Raw genomic sequence first — 19020 nt, 5'->3', positions numbered from 1 at the left:
CACCAACTTTCCCCCACACATCTGCACCAGGAGATGCTGATGGGATCCCACACATGGGGGACTGCAGGTCCCATTCCCAAAGCCCTTCGTGGTTCTGGCTGCAGGGGACCAGACATGAACTGAACACAGCAGGGGACTCAGCAGGACACATGTCCCCCACCAGAGTGCTGCAGCTTTGCTTGAGTCCTTGGGATAATGATTTCCAGCTGCTCTCCCTCTCCCAGCCTGCATGCCTTTGGCTGGCTGCCTCTTCCCTTTGTCCTCATTGTAGGAAGTGAGGCTTCTTTGGAAAGCTGCAAAATGCTACAAAATCCCAGGAGCTGTGGCAAGGTGTGAAATTGCAGGGATCGGTGTGGGAAGAGGGAGTCTTGTGTGGATGGAGACCACGGTGGAACCCAGAGGATGTGATGGGGATGGACACTGAAGCTGCCACCTCCAGGGCTAAGCTTTGTCCAAGGGCTCAGCTGGAGATGGGCTGTCAGCTACATACCTCCAAATACACCCCAGCATACGTACAGTGTGCTTCAATCTCATGGAGAGAGCTTTAACACTTCCACTGATACTGCATTAAGTTGAATATTTAAAGATCCTGGGCCAAAGCTAAGCAGCACTTTGGTGACACAAAGTTTAACCAGGAAGAAGGAGGAGAGACACGATGGAATCCTGGCTGTGATGGCATTTTAGCTGAACAGCAGTGTCTTCATACCCTGCTCCTTTTCCACGAGCTGATTTTGGTAGATGTCAGTTGACAACCATGGAGGTGTGCATTGGTTGCAGTGCCCTAATGCATTTCTTGGGGGTGATATTGGACATTGGGCAAGTTGGTGAGCCTTGCATGTAGCCCATAGGCTGTCTTGGCATCCTGGCTCATGTGCTCCCATCCCTGGAAGCTGTTCAGAATCACACTGCAGATCTTCAATAGGAAAAGGGGAACTCATGGCCACCAAATGGAGAAAAGTAAGCTTTCCACCCTATAAATCCCTTCTAGTATGCTTTATGAGAGACTCGGCTGTTTACAAGGCTGGATAGTGATAGGACAAGGGGGAATGGTTTAAACTGAGACAGGGGAGGTTTAGTTTAGACCTTAGGAGGAAGTTTTTCCCCCAGAGGGTGGTGAGGCACTGGCACAGGTTGCCCAAGGAGGCTGTGGATCCCCATCCCTGCAGGCATTCAAGGCCAGGCTGGATGTGGCTCTGGGCAGCCTGGGCTGCTGGTTGGTGACCTGCACACAGCAGGGGGTTGGCACTGGATGAGCACTGTGGGCCTTTGCAACCCAGGCCATTCTATGATAATTTAGCCAAGGGCCTGAAAAATCTATCCATAACTGGTAGTATTCAGTGGCCCAATCCATTCCAAATTCTGTGAAGCTTTGTACATCTGCTGAGAGAAGAGAATGATTTTTTAAGAAAACTGATACTCTGATGGCTTGGCATTCCCTCATCTGCTGTTTCTGCAGGGAGGAGGATGATCTGAAATGCTCAGAAGCACTGAAATTTTCTGAGAGCCCCCTTGTTTCATTTTAATGCTTTGTAACCTAAATCCATTTGTTTTGAGCATTGAATTATTACGCTGTTTAATTAACTTAGAATCAGTCATAAATTTCATATCTCCTGCATTTCAGTGCCCAGTTTGGTTGAGGGCCTGAAAGCAATGGGCTGCATTAGCATTATTTTAATTTTGGCATTTGAAAGCAGAAGGATCCAAACCCACCAGTTCCTTTGAATTTGCAGCCAAAAAGAAAGGGGAACTTGTGTGCATCTCATGAAGAACCAAAACAAAGAAGGGAGCTTTAAACTGCCATAGATACCAATGTGCCAAGACTTTAGGTACATGTGCATATTTGCCATACGTACGTGTGTGTAAAGAATTGTAGAATCACTGAGCCATTCAGGTTGGAAAAGACCTCTGAGATCACCCAGTTCAACCCCAACCCATCCCACCATGCCCACTGACCACGTCTCTCAGTGCCACATCTCTGCTGTTCTCATCTCCAGGTTTGGTGACCCCACCACCCCTCTGGGCAGCTGTGCCACTGCAGCACTGCTCGTTTGGAGAAGAAATGTTTCCTAATCTCCAACCTGAACCTCCTCTGGTGCAACTTGAGGCCACCACCTCTTGTCCTGTCGCTGTTACCTGGACGAAGAAGGAAACAGAGAAATGTCTATATGCTATATTATATATATACATAGAGACAGAATTGTAGAGTAATGCATTCAGAAATGGCCAAAGAAAATGAGCAAAAATCTGAGTATCCTTAACAATATATGGCATCCAATAAAATGAGGTCTGTTAAATAAATACTTTTGAAAGGAAACCCAAAGAAACATAATCCAAAATTGGCACACATAACTCAATGAGCACGCAAACAGCCTGCAGCCCAAGAAGCAGGAGGTGCAAAGAGCTGCCGTCCCTGTGCCACAGGAGCTCATGGCAAAGCCTTCAGGAGAGATGATGGAAGATACAGGAGCGTTTCTCCCTAATCCCAGTTTACCCATCACTGACAGCTGATGACATGCACCGGAGAGGCTTAGTGCTGCAAGGTGCTAATGACTTTGTTTTGGATCCAGCAAAACACTTAAGGTTGTTTGGAAGGGCTTGCATGCTTGAAGCCAAGTGCGCACTTAAGTGCTTTGCTGGCCGCTGGCCAGGCGGCTCGGAGCCCCGATGGCCGGGCAGGATTTCAGAGGGCAGTCCCAAAGCAGGCACCCTGCTGCGTGATTCCTGCCCCTTTGGAGATACCGAGACACGTGGGAGCAGCATGAACAGCACGGAGCTGAGCCTGGGGCTGGCTGGGGGAACGGCGATGCTGGCACGCAGCATGGCATCCGTGGGTGGAGGATGCTGTGGTGATGCTGCTCAAAGGCTGTGCCCTTGCTGGTACAGTTGGGTCTTCCTATCTATCAAATGGGAGGGGAATGGCTTTCATTCATAGATTCATAGAATCTGAGAATGGCTTGAGTTGGAAGGGATCTCAAGGATCATGAAGCTCTAACCACCCCTGCTGCATGCAGGGCCACCAACCTCCACATTTAATACCACACCAGGCTGCCCAGGGCCCCATCCAACCTGGCCTTGAACACCTCCAGGATGGGGCATTCACTTTTAGGACTTTTAGGTGGGTTTTGCTCCCAACATTGAATCAGCTGCAAAGACAGATCCGTCACAGAGCAATCCAGGTGGGAAGGGGCCTTGAAGGATCACCAATATCACCAACCTTTGGTGGAAAAGTGAGACCATCCGTCACCGCACCCAGCTCACAGATCCCCAGGGTGCTTAGGGCTGGAGGCATCCTTGTGTCCCTCTGGTCCCCTCCTACCTCAGCAGAGCCACCCAGAGCAGGGTGCCCAGCAGCTTGGGCTGTGGGAGATCCCTGAGGAAGAGCCCAACATGGTGCAAACCCAACTCTGCAGGTGGCATTGCATTGGTAGCACCGTGCAGCTGTGATGCCGAGTGACGAATACATCTCAGCCTTATGGAAAATTTTAAAAGTCATTAAATTTTTAAGTAAGACCGTCAGAAAAGCACATCAGTTCCAGCAGGCTTAAAATAGGGTGACAAATGACTGCTGGAGGCATACGGCTTAATTACAAACGGCAGCAGGCCAGAATTGTCAAATGCTACCACTGCTCCCAGGTTTGGAGGATACCAACATGGGCTCATTGTGCCAAAATCTCAGAGCTGCATTGCTGTCAGGCACTGCCAGCCTGGGAAGGGAATCATAGAATCATAGAACCATTGGAAATTGGAAAAGAACTCTAAGATCGCTCACTCCAACCCCAAGGCAACCCACCATGCCCACTGCCCACATCCCTCAGTGCCACATCCTCACAGTTCTGGAACACCTCCAGGGATGCTGACCCCACCACCTCCCTGTCCCCAGTCCCCATAACCAGGCAGAAAAACTGTGATTTCATGAAGACTTTTTGCAAAGCGATTTGGCAGCACAGATTTGCACCCAGAAATGGCACCGAGAACGATGTGATTGTCCAACACCGATGTCGTGCTGCCCTCTGCAGAACATGTGGGCACCTTTCGAGTGATGAACAAAATATTCCTGGGGGAATGCTACTGGGAACAGTGCTGAGAGCTGTGAGTTTATTGCCTCTTGGGAGTCAGCTTTGCTGTGGCTGTGCCCATGTGTTGGTATGGGAAAGGTGAGGGGAAGGGTTGGGGAGAGGATGGGGAGAGGAGGAGAGTGGAGTGGAGTGGAGTGGAGTGGAGTGGAGTGGAGTGGAGTGGAGTGGAGTGGAGTGGAGTGGAGTGGAGTGGAGTGGGAAGGGAAGGGAAGGGAAGGGAAGGGAAGGGAAGGGAAGGGAAGGGAAGGGAAGGGAAGGGACAGGTCTTTTTCAGATTTCAGCTTCAGCATGTATTGCATTCTGAGCAAATTGCTCCAATTTTCCAAATAGTACTGATGATAGCTCCATGATTTGGGGTCACGGATCTGAGTGGTGCAGCAGAACACACAGCCACGTTGGGGGGAGTTTGTAATTAAATGATTTTTTTTTCTTCCAACATCATTGAACAGCTTTTTATGTGTTTCGGTGTCTGGATCCCAATGAAGTGACAATGCAGAGATGAGCTTGTCACAGGAGGAATTTATCTTAACAGCACAGAGCAGGGACAGCTCTATCTGGAGGCTCAGGGCTGAGCTGCTCCCACCTGGAACTGCAAAAGGGATCTGGGATGGAGTGGATTTAGGACAGAGGGTGATCTGGGAGAGCAGCAATCTGGGATGGAGGAAGATCCAGGATGGAGGAGATCTGGAATGGAGGAGTATCACGGATGAAGGAGATCCAGGATGGACAGGATTTAGGATGGAGGGTGATCCAGGATGGAGGGTGATCCAGGATGGAAGAGATCATGGGTACAGGGGATCCAGGATGGAGGGGATCTGGGTTGGAGGATGGCTGGGGACAGAGAGAGTGCAGAGGGAATCCTGGATGGCTGTGGATCCTGAATAAGGGGGGATCCAGCACTACTCCTGGGGGCTCTGATCCTGGCTTAACCCTTCCCAGCAGCTCCCCAGGGGGGTCCCATAGCACTGGGTCTGGGGGCACAAGACCCCTCCTAGGGCTGCAGGATCTCCCCTGGGCTGCAGGACACCCCGTGGCTGTTAGGACCCCCCATGGGTGTTCAGAACCCTCCTGAGGTTGCTGATTTTGGTGCTGTTGGGGCTCAGGGTTTCCCCGCATGCCCAGGGCACAGCTCCATGGGGCCGGGTGAGGCAGCAGCAGGAAGCTGGGGTGTGACGGGTGCCACCCACTGCTCCCGGCCAAAGTTGAGTGGAGCAGCAGCCGGCAGCACCCAGGGGTCCAGCAGCACCTGGGTGAGTGTCTCTGAGCCTGGGGAAGGGTACAGAGAAGGGTATTGGAGGTCCTGGGCCTTGAGGCTGAGCTGTGGGGAACATGGGTGCATTGAGGATGGTGTCAGTGTACAGATGGGGAAACTGAGGCAGGGTGAGCTCGGACGGATGGGCAATGTCTGAAATTACCCCTGTGCTCCTCTGGAGCATCCAATAGGAACGAGTACTTGACTGAGTGGGTTTCTGGAAGAAAAATCCTTCCAGCCTATGACCAATTACCCCACAGAACCCAGCTCCCTGGGGTGAGGGCACCCACGCTGGGGACAACTCACCCCTAACAACTCCACAGTACAGGCAGGGTGCTCTGGACACGGTGGGGGGGTCACAATAGGGTGCCAGCACCGGGCAGGGCAGCACAGAGCCAGCAGAGCAGGCTCAGCCTGTTGGGCAGCTCCAGGCTCTCTTTGCAGGGTTTCCACCCTGAAACTTTCCTGTGCAGAGCCCAACTGACCCCCAGTCAGTGTTGGGCAGGGGTCTGGTGAGAGACAGAGCTGCAGTTTGGGGGAGGAGGGTGGGAATGTGTTTCTTGGAGGGGGGCTGCCTGGGTTCAGAAAATGTCCCATAGGGATGCAAGAGGGATGAAGTGGGGATGCAGTGAGGGATGCAGTGGGATGGAGCAAGGTTTCAATGGAGGTGCAGGAGGGATGCAACAGGGGCGCAGCAGGGATGCAGGATGGCTGCAGAGGGATGCAGTGGGATACAGTAGATATAAATCAGGGATGCAGTGGAAATGCAGTGGAAATGCAGTGGGATACAGTAGATATGCAGCAGAATGCAGTGAGGAGGTAGGGTGATAGGGGTGCAGTAGGAATGTAGTGGGGATGCAGAGGGGATGGAGCAAGGTTTCAGGGAGGATGCAGCAGGGATGCAGTGGGAATGCACTTGGGATGCACTAGGGCTGCAAGAGGGATGCAGCGAAGATGCAACGGGATCCAGGGATGCAGGAGAGATGCAGGAAGGATACAATAGGTATATGGTGGGATGCAGCGGAATGCAGCAGGGATGCAATAGGGATGTAGCAGGAATGCAGTGGAATACAGCAAGGTTGTAGCAGGGATGCAGGAAGGATTAACTAGGGATACAGTGGGATGCTACCCCTCTCTCTAGCCCCTTTTTCACCCACCCTCCCCATTGCAACAGTGGGGAGAGCAGCCACCAAACACGGGTGTTTGAGTAAGAGCAAAAGCTGTGAGGTGAGCCGGGCGCCATGGGGTGTGACAGCGCTGTGTCACGGCACAGCTATGCCAGCAATCCAGGCCTGGGATGGGGCACGGCTTCCTGCAGCCCTCAGGCACCACGGCCCATGGGTGCCAACCCTGGGCACAGGGCCCTGCCCGCACTGCTATCACACCAAATCCACTGTGGGCTGAGTTGTGGGGGGACTGTGCTGTGTAGCCCTGGTTGGAGCAAGGGATGGGAATTCCTATGGAATCTGTGTGGGAAAAGCTTCCTGGAAGCAGAGTGAGGTCACCCCTGCACCTATCCTGAAGTGTGCCCGTCCCCCACCAGCTCCCATCGATGGCCCCGGTGCTGCCGTGGGGTTTGGCTGCTGCTGCACCCATTGGGTTCCTGCTATTGCTGTTCCTCTGCGCCTTCTGCCCCAGGTATGTGCCCTCACATGGGGGATTGGTGAGGACTCATCACCCCATGGGGGTTGTGCCATGCTTTTTGGCTCAGCCAAAGCGTGGCCATGGGAACATTAGTGCCACCATTCCCTTTCTACAGGGCGAGCGGACGCCTCTCCACCCAGAGCAACGCAGGGAACTCCGGGCTGGTGAGAGCGGTGCGGCCGGGGGGGCTCTGCTCTGTGTCCCCATCCCCTTTTTGTCCCCGTGTGCCCACTGCTAATGTCCCCATCTCATTAACAGTCGATCCCCACCCGTAACAACCCGTCCCTGCGGGGGACAGCCGGACAAGGGGACAAACGGGCTGTGCACCCCTACATCCCCCATCCCCTATGAATCCTTTCTTCACTCAAAACGAGACGTCGTCGGATGTCGCCGCGTCGCTCCTTGGGGACAACGCTGTCGCACGAGCTTGGACAGCCCCCCAGCGTCGGCAGCGGGAACGGTCCCGAATCCCCCCCCCCAAAAAAAAAAAAAAAAAAACAAACCCGAAACATCAGGGGGACGTGGGGACAGCCTTAGGGGTGGGGGAGCGGGGAGAATCTCTCGTGGGGTTGAGAGGCACTGAGCCCAGCGCACCCCTAAAGGCCAGAGAGGATATCTGCGGGGCTGGGGGGCGATAGGGGGCAATGAGACGCAATGGGGGGCAGGCATGAGGCGAGTGAGCGTGCGCGAGTGTTGCACAAGAGTCTGGGGCGGGTGCGCGAGCGTCTCTTCGTTTCTGCTGCAGGTGACGCTGTCGGGACCGGACTGCAGAGATGGGGAAGGAGCGCTGCTGGGAGGTAGGGACGGGGCAGGGGACGGAGAGACGGGGACAGCGATGGGGACAGGCGGCGGCGGCGCTCCGCTACCCCCGCTCCTGCTGCTGTGCGCGCTCCCACTGCCCCACGGGCACCCACCCACCTGCACGGGTGCTGCGCACGAGGAAACCGTTGCACACGCCTGAGAGTGCAACACGCGCGTGCAAATGTGCACGTGCACGCGCTTATGTGCGCGCGCGGCCATTGCATTGGCACACATGCCCGCGGGCGTGCAAATACACGTGCACAGACACAAGTGTGCATTGCACGCGTGTGTGCGCGCTGTGCCACCGCAGTCCGAAGGTCCGTGGCGCGGTGCTGCCGGCGCGGTTAATGATTTGCTCGCTCCGAGGATTGGGAGGAGCCGCGGCTCTGCGGGACTTTGAGCTGCTGCTCACATTGGAGTGCCCGCCTTGGGGTGCTCAGGTTGGGGTGCTCGCTTTGGGATCTTTGCGTTGGGGTGATCGGCTTGAGGTGTTTGTGTTATGGTGCTCACTCACGGGGGGATGCTCAGCCTGGAGCGCCCGTTTTGGGGGTGCTCACATGGGGATGATTGCACTGGGATGCTCACGTTGGGGTCCCCACTTTGGGATGTGCATGTTAGGGTTCTCACCTTGGGATGTCCATTGGAGGGTGCTCACACTTGGGATGTTTGCATTGGGATGCTCAGATTGGGACGCCCGTTTGGGATGCTCACATGGGAATGCTTGCACTGGGATATTCAAGTTGGGATGCCCTCTTGGGATGCATACTTGGGAATGCTTGCACTGTGCTACCCACGCTGAGGTTCCCCTTGTTTGGATGCTTGGGTTGGGATGCTCACTTTGGGATCTTTGTATTGGGGTGATCAATTTGAGATGTTTGTGTTAGGAGTGCACGCATGGGGTTGCCCGGAGTGGAGCACCCGTTTTGGGGTGCTCAGGTTGGGGTGCTCACGTGGAGATGCTTGTAGTGGGATGCTCACATTGGGGTGCCCACTTTCAAGTGCCCATGATGGGATGTCCACTTTGGAAAACTCAGTGTTGTGGTGCTCACATTGGGATGCTTGCACTGGGATGCTCACACTGGGGTGCCAACTTTGGGGTTCCCACACTGGAGCATTCAGGTCGGGATGCTTGCATTGGGATGCTTACATTGGGGTGTCCACTTCAGGGTGCTCAAGTCGGGATGTTCACTTTAGAGTGCTCAGGTTGAGGTGCTCACTGGGATACTTGCAGTGGGTGCCCACTTTGGGATGCTCACATGGGGATGTTTGCACTGGCGCGCTCAGGTTCGGGTGCCCACTTTGGGATATTCATGTTGGAGTGATCAGCTTGAGATGTTTCACTAAGGGTGTTCACATGAGGATGCCCACGTTGGACTGCCCACTTGGGGGTGCTCAGGTTGGGATGATCACATACGGATGATTGCATTAGAATACTCACGTTGGGGTGCCCGCTTTGGGGTGCTCAGGTTGGGATGCTTAAACTGGGTTTCCCACATTGGGATGCTCCCATTGGTGTGCTCACACTGAGATGTTCACTTTGGGGGAATCTCCATTGGACAGCCCGTTGGGGTGTTGGTGCTGGGTCCTGTGGGGATGCCCACACTGGGATGCTCACACTGGGATACTCATGGGGCAGAGGTTTCAGACGGAGAGCAGCAAGGAGGTCATGGCTCCGACCCCACAACTTCCTCTCTGTGGTCCTGCACCCAACCACCTGCTGCAGGGAACCTGCCCCCCAAGTCCCACAGCACCACGTCCCTGCAGCTTTACAACAGGAAGAGGAACGCTCACAATGCAGAAGGAAACCTATTCCAGAGCCTCCTTCATCTCGGAGGTGAACAAACCGGCTCGGCACCCTCTCTGCCATCTCCTGCTGTTGACAGATCCTGCGCACAGGGCAGAACCTCCTCCTTAAATAAATATTTGAGCAGCAAGGGAAGGTGGGGAGCATGGGATGCATGGGGTTTTCCTTTGTTTTCTGTTGAATTTCTTGCAAAAACCAAAGAGAAGGGATAGAGCCGGCAGGCAGGAAGAAATGCACCAAAGCTCTCATTTAAGAACATTTCCTCATTGCTACCTTACCCTGAAATTAGGGGGTGCCCCCACGCATCTCCCCCACCTCAGCCTCTCCCTCTCCTTCCCTGTAGGTGCATCGCCTTGCAGCAGGACAGACGTCACCAGTGAGGGGAACACGGACATCTCTGGGTCACCACACCCCAACACATCCCCTAAATCCTCCCTGAGGACCCCAGACTTCCTCCGTCACAGGCAGCTCCCGCTGCTGCCCGGTGACACCGCAGAGCCCGCAGTGAACGCAGTGCAGGATGCCCAGGGATCCATCTACGAAAGCATCCGCTACGAATCCCAGAAGCTCAGTGCTGGGCTGGAGAAGCCCTATAGGGACAATGGGGACGGTGGGGACCCGGTGCAGTGCTTTGTTGTGCAAGAGGAGCCGTGCAGCCCAGGCAGCCCCATACCTGTGTATGCTCGTGTCTGCAAAGTGTCCCGGGCACCACAGCACACGGTACCCAACAGCATCGAGCCCGAGGAAGAGGCGGCTCCAGCACTGCCAGAGAAGCGCTTCGACATCCTGTAGGATGAGATGGAGAGATCTCAGGATTGGACACTGGGAAAAAGCTGGGCGCTAGGGAAGGTTCTGCCCCAGAGGGCGGAGGGCATGGAACAGCTCCCCAGGGCACAGCCCTGACCTGCTGGAGCTCAGGGAGCATCGGGACACCACTCTCAGACACTGGCTTTGAGTTCTGAGTGTGCTGCTGGGATGTCCCCACACACCCCTGGGACCAGCTTGGTGCTCACCGTGCACTGATGGAGTATGGGCAACTCAGGGTCTTCTCAGAGCTTTCCCCCAAAATACCAAGCTGCATCCCACGGGGACACAGCATAATTCCCTGTGTCACCAGTCACTTTGCTCTGCTTCAAGCAGCGGCTTTGCTGGGGCTGAGTCAGATGGAGCAGAAAGGGATTTTGCTTTAAAGGAAAAAAAATGACAACTAAGAAGAAGAATACGCCTTTGACGTGACTCCTGGCACAGGAGCTGGGGACGTTTCTGTTCTCACGTGTCGATGGCTGGCGCCATGCTGCATGGGGTGACTCATTTCAGTGCAAGATCTGGGGAGATCTCAGAGCCAGGGGAAATCAGGGACGTTACTCAGCCCTCTGCTCAGCACTTCTTAAATGTTCCCAGAGGTGCCCTCGGTCACTGCAGGGGCAGTGCTGGGGGAAATCCCAGTGCTGCAGGGTCCAGAAGTGTCCGTGTGCTGAGTGCTCCCCAATAACATATGGGCATGGCCCCATTTTCAGCTGTTAGATAATCACTTCCAGTGCACACGATGGTGTTGCTCACTTGCTGTCCTATACACTCACCTGCCTTCCTATATGTTCATTCACCACCTCAGCTTCCTGCCTCCTTATATGCATGTCTACCTTCCTAAACACACCTGCATTCCTACATGCTCGCTGCATGTTCACCTGCCTTCACGTACGCCTCTCTCTATACCCATCTGCCTTCCTATACAGTTATCCCCCTATAAGCTCACATTAGGCATGAAGGGGAGCCCAAAGGTGGGCTGTTTGGGGAATATTCACAAGAACTTCTAAAATTGCTGCCTGAGAGATGCAACACAGGCAGTGATAGGGCAGTGTCAGATCCTGGAGTGACTCCCTAGCAAAAGCAAGCAGGCTGCAGGGCTGTGCCTTGCCCGGTGTTACTGCCAAGTGTTACCGGCTTTCTTTGCGTGCCGCTCAAAGGACAAGTTGGTTAATGATTAATTTGGTATCCTGAATGAAGCGGTGGGGAAGAACTGGGACTGGCTGAGTGGTGAACAGCTCTTCATGGAGCTGCCAGCCAGTTTGGGAAGGGAGGAGATTTGGGTAAGGAGACTTGCTAACATCCTCCAGAAAGGTATTCCAGCTCGCAAGGGTTGGACAAGAAAGGCTTGGCTGGGATTTCAGCTGCTGCAAAGTACTCTCACTTCTTCACCCTTACAGAGAAGGAAAACCCACCAGCACCAAGCACCCACAATTTCATAGACCTCTGCCATCTTCCTCTCCACCCAGCCCACGTGGATCACCATTCTCATGCATCACACCCAAGAGAGCTTTTGCACATAAAGGAGCTTCTCCACACAGCCAATCATCCCCATCATATGCTCCAAATAAGACCATGCTGGACTGTCCACCCAGACACAGAGCTCCACAGAGGAGCTCCAGCTTGTGTCCATTGCTTGGAGTTCCACATTTGGAACATTTGGAACATTTCTGGACATGAGGAAGTACTACTTTTCAGAAAGGGTGGTCAGGCACTGCAATGGATGCCCAGGGAGGTGGTGGAGTCACCGAGCCTGGGGGTGTTCAAGGAAAGGCTGGATGTTGTGTTGAGGGACATGGTTTAGTGGGAGCTATTGGGAATAGGTGAACAGTTGGACTGGGTGATCTTTTAGGTCTTTTCCAATCTTGGTGATTCTATGATTTCAGTAGCTTGGATTCTCTCAGCTCCCAAAATAAGCCAAGATGAGATGCAAGAACAAGCAAGGTACAAAAAAAGCAAGGTTCCTGGAGAATACCTGAGGCTTGCTGAAGCTGTGCTAGCAGTGCAAAGGAAAGAGCAGAGCTTTCACAGTGGAACAGGTTGCCCAAGGAGGTTGTGGATGCCCCATCCCTGGAGGCATTCAAGGCCAGGCTGGATGTGGCTCTGGGCAGCCTGCTGACTGCACATAGCAGGGGGTTAAACTTGATCATTGTGGTCTTTTTCAACTCAGGTTCTATGATTCTATGGGAGTGGAAGCAAAGAGTTAAAAATGAGCAAGGAGAAGGAAGGGAGGGGAAAAAAAGAAAAGCAAACAGGCCAGAGTTTATTAAAAAAAAAAAAGCATAAAGAGGCAAAGAGCAGAAAAGGAAACCTCGTGAGTGTCTCTTCCTCTCTTGGCTTCTCCCTGCTTGGGCTGCAGGGAGGGGGAGGCTCCGCTGCGTGTGCCTGAAGGAGCCGGGTGCACGGCACAGCAACCTGCACCTACAGAGCAGTGCTCCAACCCAGCACACGGAGGAGCTGCCCAGATCCACTCCTGTGCCCAGCTCTGGCTCTGTCCCACGATGCCAGCAGCACACAAACCATGCCACAACGTGTGTGACCTCTCCCCAGCCGAATTATCAGCGATGGGATTGCAACACTGGAGGAACAGAGCAGCGGAGCAGCTGGCCTGGGGGCTTTGCTGTTACACGGCCTGGGCAGTAACAGTTAAGTTCTGCATCACGTCAGCCCCATGCGTATAAAAGTCAGGAGCAGGGCATTGCCAAAGCCAGAACTGCGAGCACACTGCGCGCCAAGCAGCTTGTGCAACCACAGACACGCTCGATGGCTTCTGCTTGACCCTGCTGGTTTTTCAGGCTATCGGGGAGCCCTGGCATGGCATTTCCAAACATTTTCCTCCTCCCATGAGAATTAAGCTTTTTAACACGTGAGCTGCGTCGGCTGGGAGAGCTGTGCCAGCTGCACTGTGCCTCTGCTGAGGGAAATGGAACATAACCGGAGAAAGCCCTCTCCTTTTGGTGGCTCCCAGGGGCAGGGCTGGCACCAGCTGTGGACAACTTCCAGGATGCAGCTCTTTTCCAGGGACGTGGATGCAGCCAGATATGATCAGTGGTGCTCAAGAGCTCGGCGCTGTTAAATTCAGTAATGTTATTGCTGCCTCTGTGGCTGATACACTGTAAAATAAGAAAATCCTCCTAAATCCCATCCATAGAATCACAGAATCGCTCGAGCTGGAAGGGATCCATAAGGATCATCGAGTCCAACTCCTGGAAAATCAGACCATGTGACTGAGAGCATTGTCCAGATGCTTCTTGGGATCATTTGAGATGCAGAGTCAAGCACTGCACGAGGCCATTTTGAGGTGATGGCTGTCTAAAATGGACACCACACCCCACACCGCATTCATTTTGAGGCGATGGTCATCTAAAATGGACGCCACATCCTAGCACAGAGGCTCCGGCCTCACCACTAAAATGGCCAACATCACAGCACCGATGAGCTCAGAGTTCCTTTGGGATGAAACACCCCAAAAGCCTGGGCCAGAGCATGGATCCTGTGGGTCAGAGCATGGATCCCATGGCCAGACCGCCCTGGCAGGAGATGACACAGAGGAACACCTGCACCTCAAGTCTCAAGGGCTTTGGGTTCTTCTGCTGTTCTCAGCTCATGATAGGAACAAGGTGAGCGCAAGGAGGGTCAGTAGAGCTGCACACAGCAGTGCAACACCTCAGGAAGTCCAGATGGAAGCATCCAGATGCACGGAGATTGCCTTTGAGGAAAATATTTTGCTCGTGTTCAACACCATTGGCAGCTATAAATTCTGCCAGTGAATTGGAAATAAATATATAAATTTATTTCTTCCCATATTCCTTCCCCATTTTACTTGATCCCACCAGCTGAGGAGTTGAAAAACAGCACATTCCAAATGTTTGCAACGAGACTGCAAGAACAAGAGTCACTTTCAGACTGGGACCTGGATTTTCACGCTCTGGAGTTGCTTGGATCTCGGTACGCGTTGGTCCTTTCTGATGTCAATGACACATAGGAAACTTTGGCCAAAAAAAAAAAAACCCTCCAGTTTATTTGGTTAATTTGGTCTTGGTGGCGTGGCTCTGATTCATCTCGTACCAAAACAAAATGAACGATATTAATAGACCCAAAATGTCAGTTAAGCAGTTTATCCTGAGCTTGTGTACTCAGAAATGATTAATCTCTTGAGGTTGAGGGACAGCGGCCAAAGCACAGCGCTAGGCAGAGCAGTGGGTGGGTAAAACCAAGCCAAGCTTTTTCAGCTGCTAAGCACTGTTAGACTCAAGCTAACATTTAATATTAACTGAAATTAAAGCTGTAACTAATGATCATCCTGTGGACGCAGCTCTACGTATTGGATTTTTCTCTCCACTGTGTTTTTTTGTGTTTTTTTTTTTCCACTCTGCTTTAAAACGTTGCACAATAATTAAAAAATTGGGTACGTTGCTCACACTGCATTCAACACAACATGAGAACACTGTGCTAGGGAACGCTGCAACGCCAGGAAAACAGAATCTGGCATAGTTCTACTTCTGTGAAACAGGCTAAACCATCACAAAAGACTTTCAACTGGAATCTTTCACTTACGGCTTCATGGAGATTCACCAAGATTCCCCATCCAAGATGCCAAGTTTTTATGGGATGGGGAAGGAAGCCTCCTAGGTGACTAGGTCATTAGAAAATAAACAAGCAAACAAACCTGAGCAGGATAAGCAGTTTCATTGCAACTCCCCAGGGAAAGATGCTAGCAGACGGGTCAGGATCTGGAATGCACAATCACTTGTTTAACACTGTTACAAGCTCTGAACAAAGAGCAAGCAGTGAGGTGACAACGTTCACAGGGAGGACAAAGTTACCCCAAATAACTGTGCCTGAAACAAGGGGAATATCGCACAGCACAGCACAACAAGCAGATACAATGGCAGGTGAGGTTTTATGTCAACAAGGAACATCTAAAAATTATACTAATTGTATGTATAAAGTTACAGAATCACAGAACGGCCTGGGTTGGAAGGGACCTCAAGGATCATGAAGCTCCAACCCCCCTGCCTCACACAGGGCCACCATCAGCTATTACCTCTCAGGGAAAGAGGCCTGGGGTTATCATTGATAGTTCTGTGAGAAGATCAGTTTAGCGCTCGGCAGCAGCCAAATCAAATGCTGGCAGCTATTCTGAAAGGAAAGGAAACCAAAACATGATTTGATGTTGCTGCATAAACCTACGTTGCACCAGATTTGATGACTGATGCAGTTCCGTCCGCTCCGTCTCCAAAAGCGTATGTAAAACCAGCCGGGCTGCAGGGAAGGGTCACTGAGGTAATCAGAGAAGACAGCTTCTGCACCAGGGAGGACAAAAAAGCCAAGGACACTTTGCAAACTACGTGCTTGGTGGGGCAGGCATGATAAAGAGCTCCTGAGTCATGGATATTCCAAGGGAGGCTAAAGAATAATCATACAGCATACAGGTAGGACAAGAGCTGGGGACACCAAAGAAATCCCAAGGTAAACAAGATGAAGCAACTTTTTCATGTAGCACATTGGCTGTGGGTGAACCAGACAGGGCAGGATGCTGCAGAGACCAAGCAAACAAAAAGGGTTCAAATTGGGACTATTTGACTAATTAATGGATATGGGGTACATTAGTCCTATTAAGCATGATAGGCTGATGCTCCTCAGGTTGAAAGAACCACAGAAAAGCTTTTACCCTGCGTGAAACGATTTCAGTGCATGATTTCTAAAGCTGCCCTCATCTCATTATTAACTGCTATACAGCATTACACCTCTCTTCATTTATTTCTTTCATTCTTTATTTCATCCTCCCCTTTCCTTCTGTCTTTCTTTCTTATTTTTTTTCTTTATTCCTTCCTGCCTTCCTTTCTCTTTCTGTTTTCCTTCACCTCACCACTAAACTCTATGGAATACCATACATTTCTTCATCTTTTTCTTTCTTTCTTCCTTTTTCTTTCATCCTCTCCTTTCTTTCTGTCTTCTTTTCTTATTCTGTCCCTCCCTCCTTCCTTCCTCTCATTGTTTCCTTCATCTCATTACTAAATGCTACGGAATACCACACATTTCTTCATTTCTTTCTTTCATCCTCTCTTTCTGTCTTCCTTTCTTATTCCTTCCCTCCTTCGTTCATCTCATTACTAAACTCCATGGAATATCACACCTTTCTTCATTTCTTTCTTTAATGTCCCCTTCCTTATTCTTTCTTCCTCTTTATTCCTTCCTTCCTTCTTCCTTCATCTCATTATTAGCTGTGGAATACACTTCTTCATTTCTTTCATCCCCTTTTTTTCTTTATTCCTTCCCTCCTATTTCTCATTGCGCTTTGGCTAAGAGCTGATCTTCTCATTCCTGTTCATCAAATTACCAAACACTACGGAATACGCTTTTCTTCCCTTCCTTTCTTTCTGCATTATCCTTCCTTTTTCTTTATTCCTTCCTTTCTTCTTATTGCTTTTCCTTTATTCCTGCCTTCCCTACTTTCTTCTTCATCTCACTATTAAAACGATGGAAATGGGGGTTTGGATTGTCAGGGTTGTGGCCCTGCTACCTCTCACTGAGGCTGAGCTCCAGCCCACCCCATTTAGTTTAGTTCCAGCAGTTTTAACCCAACATCCACCCCACACTCCATCGCTAAATGAGAAATTAGCGAAGCCAGCAGCAGTCAAGCTGGAGGGCGATGCAAACAACACCCGAAGACAAGAGATTCTGACGGCATGGAGGAATTCTGCTGGATTTGGGACTGACAGCCGATCAGCTCATTCGTTACCCTCTCCTTTATCGCACTTTGAACGCTGTGTTAAAAGCAGGACGAGTTTAACGCTGAAGCCATGTCTCTGCACACAGGCGCGCCCGGGCACGCCCTCCTCCGCCGGGCCGGGCCTGGCACCATCTGCCGCTCCGGGCCGCTCTCCTCCTCCTGTGGGAAGCGAAAAGCGAAATCGGCCTCCCTGCCCCGTGAGGGGCTCACCGAGCTGCTTTAGGCCGGGCCCCGAAGGCCTCACACGCGCTTCCCGACACAGCAGAAACGCCCACCCGCCACAGCCGGCCCGCTCTGGCGCCTCGCTCGGCCGCAGCCCCGCTAGAGGACTGGGAGGGCGGGGCTTCCCCTCGAGCCACCCTTCCATTGGTCGGCGCACCCCGCCGTCTTCTCCCATTGGTTCCTCGCGGATCTCCGCCCGCCCCCCCGCCGCCCGCCGATTGGCCGCGCTCCCCACCCCCTCCGCCTCCTCCTCCTTCGCCTGGCGGACGGGGGCGCGAACGTGCGGTGCGGGCTGTTCCCTGGCCGGGGGGCGCGTGCGGCCTCCACGTGGGGAACAGCACGTAGTCAGTGCGGGCGGCGGCGGGGGGGGCACGCGGCGTTCCCGCTCAGCGCCGGGGCGGGGCGGGGGGCACGCGCCAGGGACGGCCGTGCTGAGGAAGAGGGAAGGGGGGGCAGGAAGGAGACAGCTATGGGGGGGTGCGGGGCTGTAGGGGCAGCGGTGGGTTTGGGCTTTAAGAGAAGAGCCGAGGGGCGGGCTGGCGGAGGTGCTGTTTCACTCGGGTTCGTTTGGCTTAACGCACGATCACCGTGTTGGCTGAGCCGCGGGGTGTGAACGAAGCCCGGTGCCCAGCAAAGCGTTTTAGGGCAGAGATCCCTCCGTCCCCCTCCGCTATAAGGCTGTAAGAACTCCCGAGCGCAGCCCGGCCGCTCCTCCTTTGGTTCCTGTTAGAGCCGCTCAAACGGAGGAAAACCCCTCCGAGGTCGCCCAAAGGTTGGAAAGGCAAATCTCCCAAAGGCGTTTTGAAACACGCGAGCCGTTCCCGGCCCCGCGAGGCTCAGAGAGGAACCGCCGGGACGGGAAGAAGGGAGAAAAAGAAGGAGAGCCGCTCCCTCCTCCCTTCCTTCCTTCCCCCGGGCAGCGCGGCCCCGGCGGGGGCGTGCATGGAAAGGCCGCGGCGGAGCCAATGCGCAGGAAGGGGCCGAGCATGTGGGGAGGTTGTTTACACCAGCCCGGCCCCGGGAGCTTTAACCCGGCCGGCGGCGAGGCGCGAGGAACGGCCCCGGGACGGCGTGAGTAGCGGGCAGAGCAGGGCGCCCGCAACACCAAGGGGGGAAAGGAGAGAGCGGGGTGGGGAAACGGCGTGGAAGGGGGGAGAGAGGAGGAGGGAAAATGGAAGGAGAGGGGAGGGGGGGGAAAATAAAGTAAAAATAAAATGGAAAAGAAAAAAAAAAAATGCCAGGAGGGGGCGGGAGTGGCGGTTCCCGCCCGGCCGGGCCGCGCCTCCCTCCCTTCAGGCCCCGCTGCTGCTGCTGCCGCCGGTGGCCGCGTACGTGCGGCGGGGACGGCCGGGGGAGGGGGTTCGGGGAGCCCCGCCGAGGTACAGTGCAACGGGGGGGGAAATCACACAAGGGGGGGACCGGCTGCCGCTTCCCGCCCGCTCTGCGCGAACGGGGGAACCTCCAACCCCTTCCTCCCGGGTGCCAAACCGCTTCGAGTCCGCACTGCCTCGCGCTGCAACCTCCCGCTCCGCTCGCCAGCATTGCATGCACCCCCGTTGCTCTGTGCGCACCCCCCATTGCAATGTGCGCACCCCCCCGCTGCACTGTACGCCCGCCTTGCACTGTGCGCACACCCCCCTTGACCTGTGCGCCCTCCATTGCACTGTCCGCATCCCCCCCC

At 53.6% G+C, this 19020-nt stretch overlaps 1 protein-coding gene across 1 annotated transcript; it reads left to right on the top strand.

Annotated features, from left to right (window-relative positions):
• The first annotated feature begins 5267 nt into the window (after window positions 1-5267).
• LOC122167858 lies at window positions 5268-10822 on the top strand. Its single transcript, XM_042832744.1, has 5 exons — window positions 5268-5326; window positions 6872-6966; window positions 7088-7136; window positions 7718-7769; window positions 9921-10822. The coding sequence occupies exons 2-5, from the start codon at window positions 6881-6883 to the stop codon at window positions 10367-10369; spliced, it is 636 nt and encodes a 211-aa protein (XP_042688678.1). The 5' UTR covers window positions 5268-5326; window positions 6872-6880; the 3' UTR covers window positions 10370-10822.
• The last annotated feature ends 8198 nt before the right edge of the window (window positions 10823-19020 follow it).

This window comes from Centrocercus urophasianus, unplaced genomic scaffold (genome assembly GCF_019232065.1).
Source record: "Centrocercus urophasianus isolate 14NV4802_14NV808 unplaced genomic scaffold, USGS_Curo_1.0 seq_39, whole genome shotgun sequence".
Lineage (NCBI taxonomy): Eukaryota > Metazoa > Chordata > Aves > Galliformes > Phasianidae > Centrocercus > Centrocercus urophasianus.
This window is presented reverse-complemented; position numbering and strand designations above follow the sequence as displayed.

Excerpts from the sequence above, each read along its gene's own strand:
- LOC122167858 (XM_042832744.1), top strand. The coding sequence starts at position 6,881 with ATGGCCCCGGTGCTGCCGTGGGGTTTGGCTGCTGCTGCACCCATTGGG. Across the intron at positions 6,967-7,087 it reads CTCTGCGCCTTCTGCCCCAG|GGCGAGCGGACGCCTCTCCA; the intron begins GTATGTGCCCTC and ends CCCTTTCTACAG. Across the intron at positions 7,137-7,717 it reads ACGCAGGGAACTCCGGGCTG|GTGACGCTGTCGGGACCGGA; the intron begins GTGAGAGCGGTG and ends TTTCTGCTGCAG.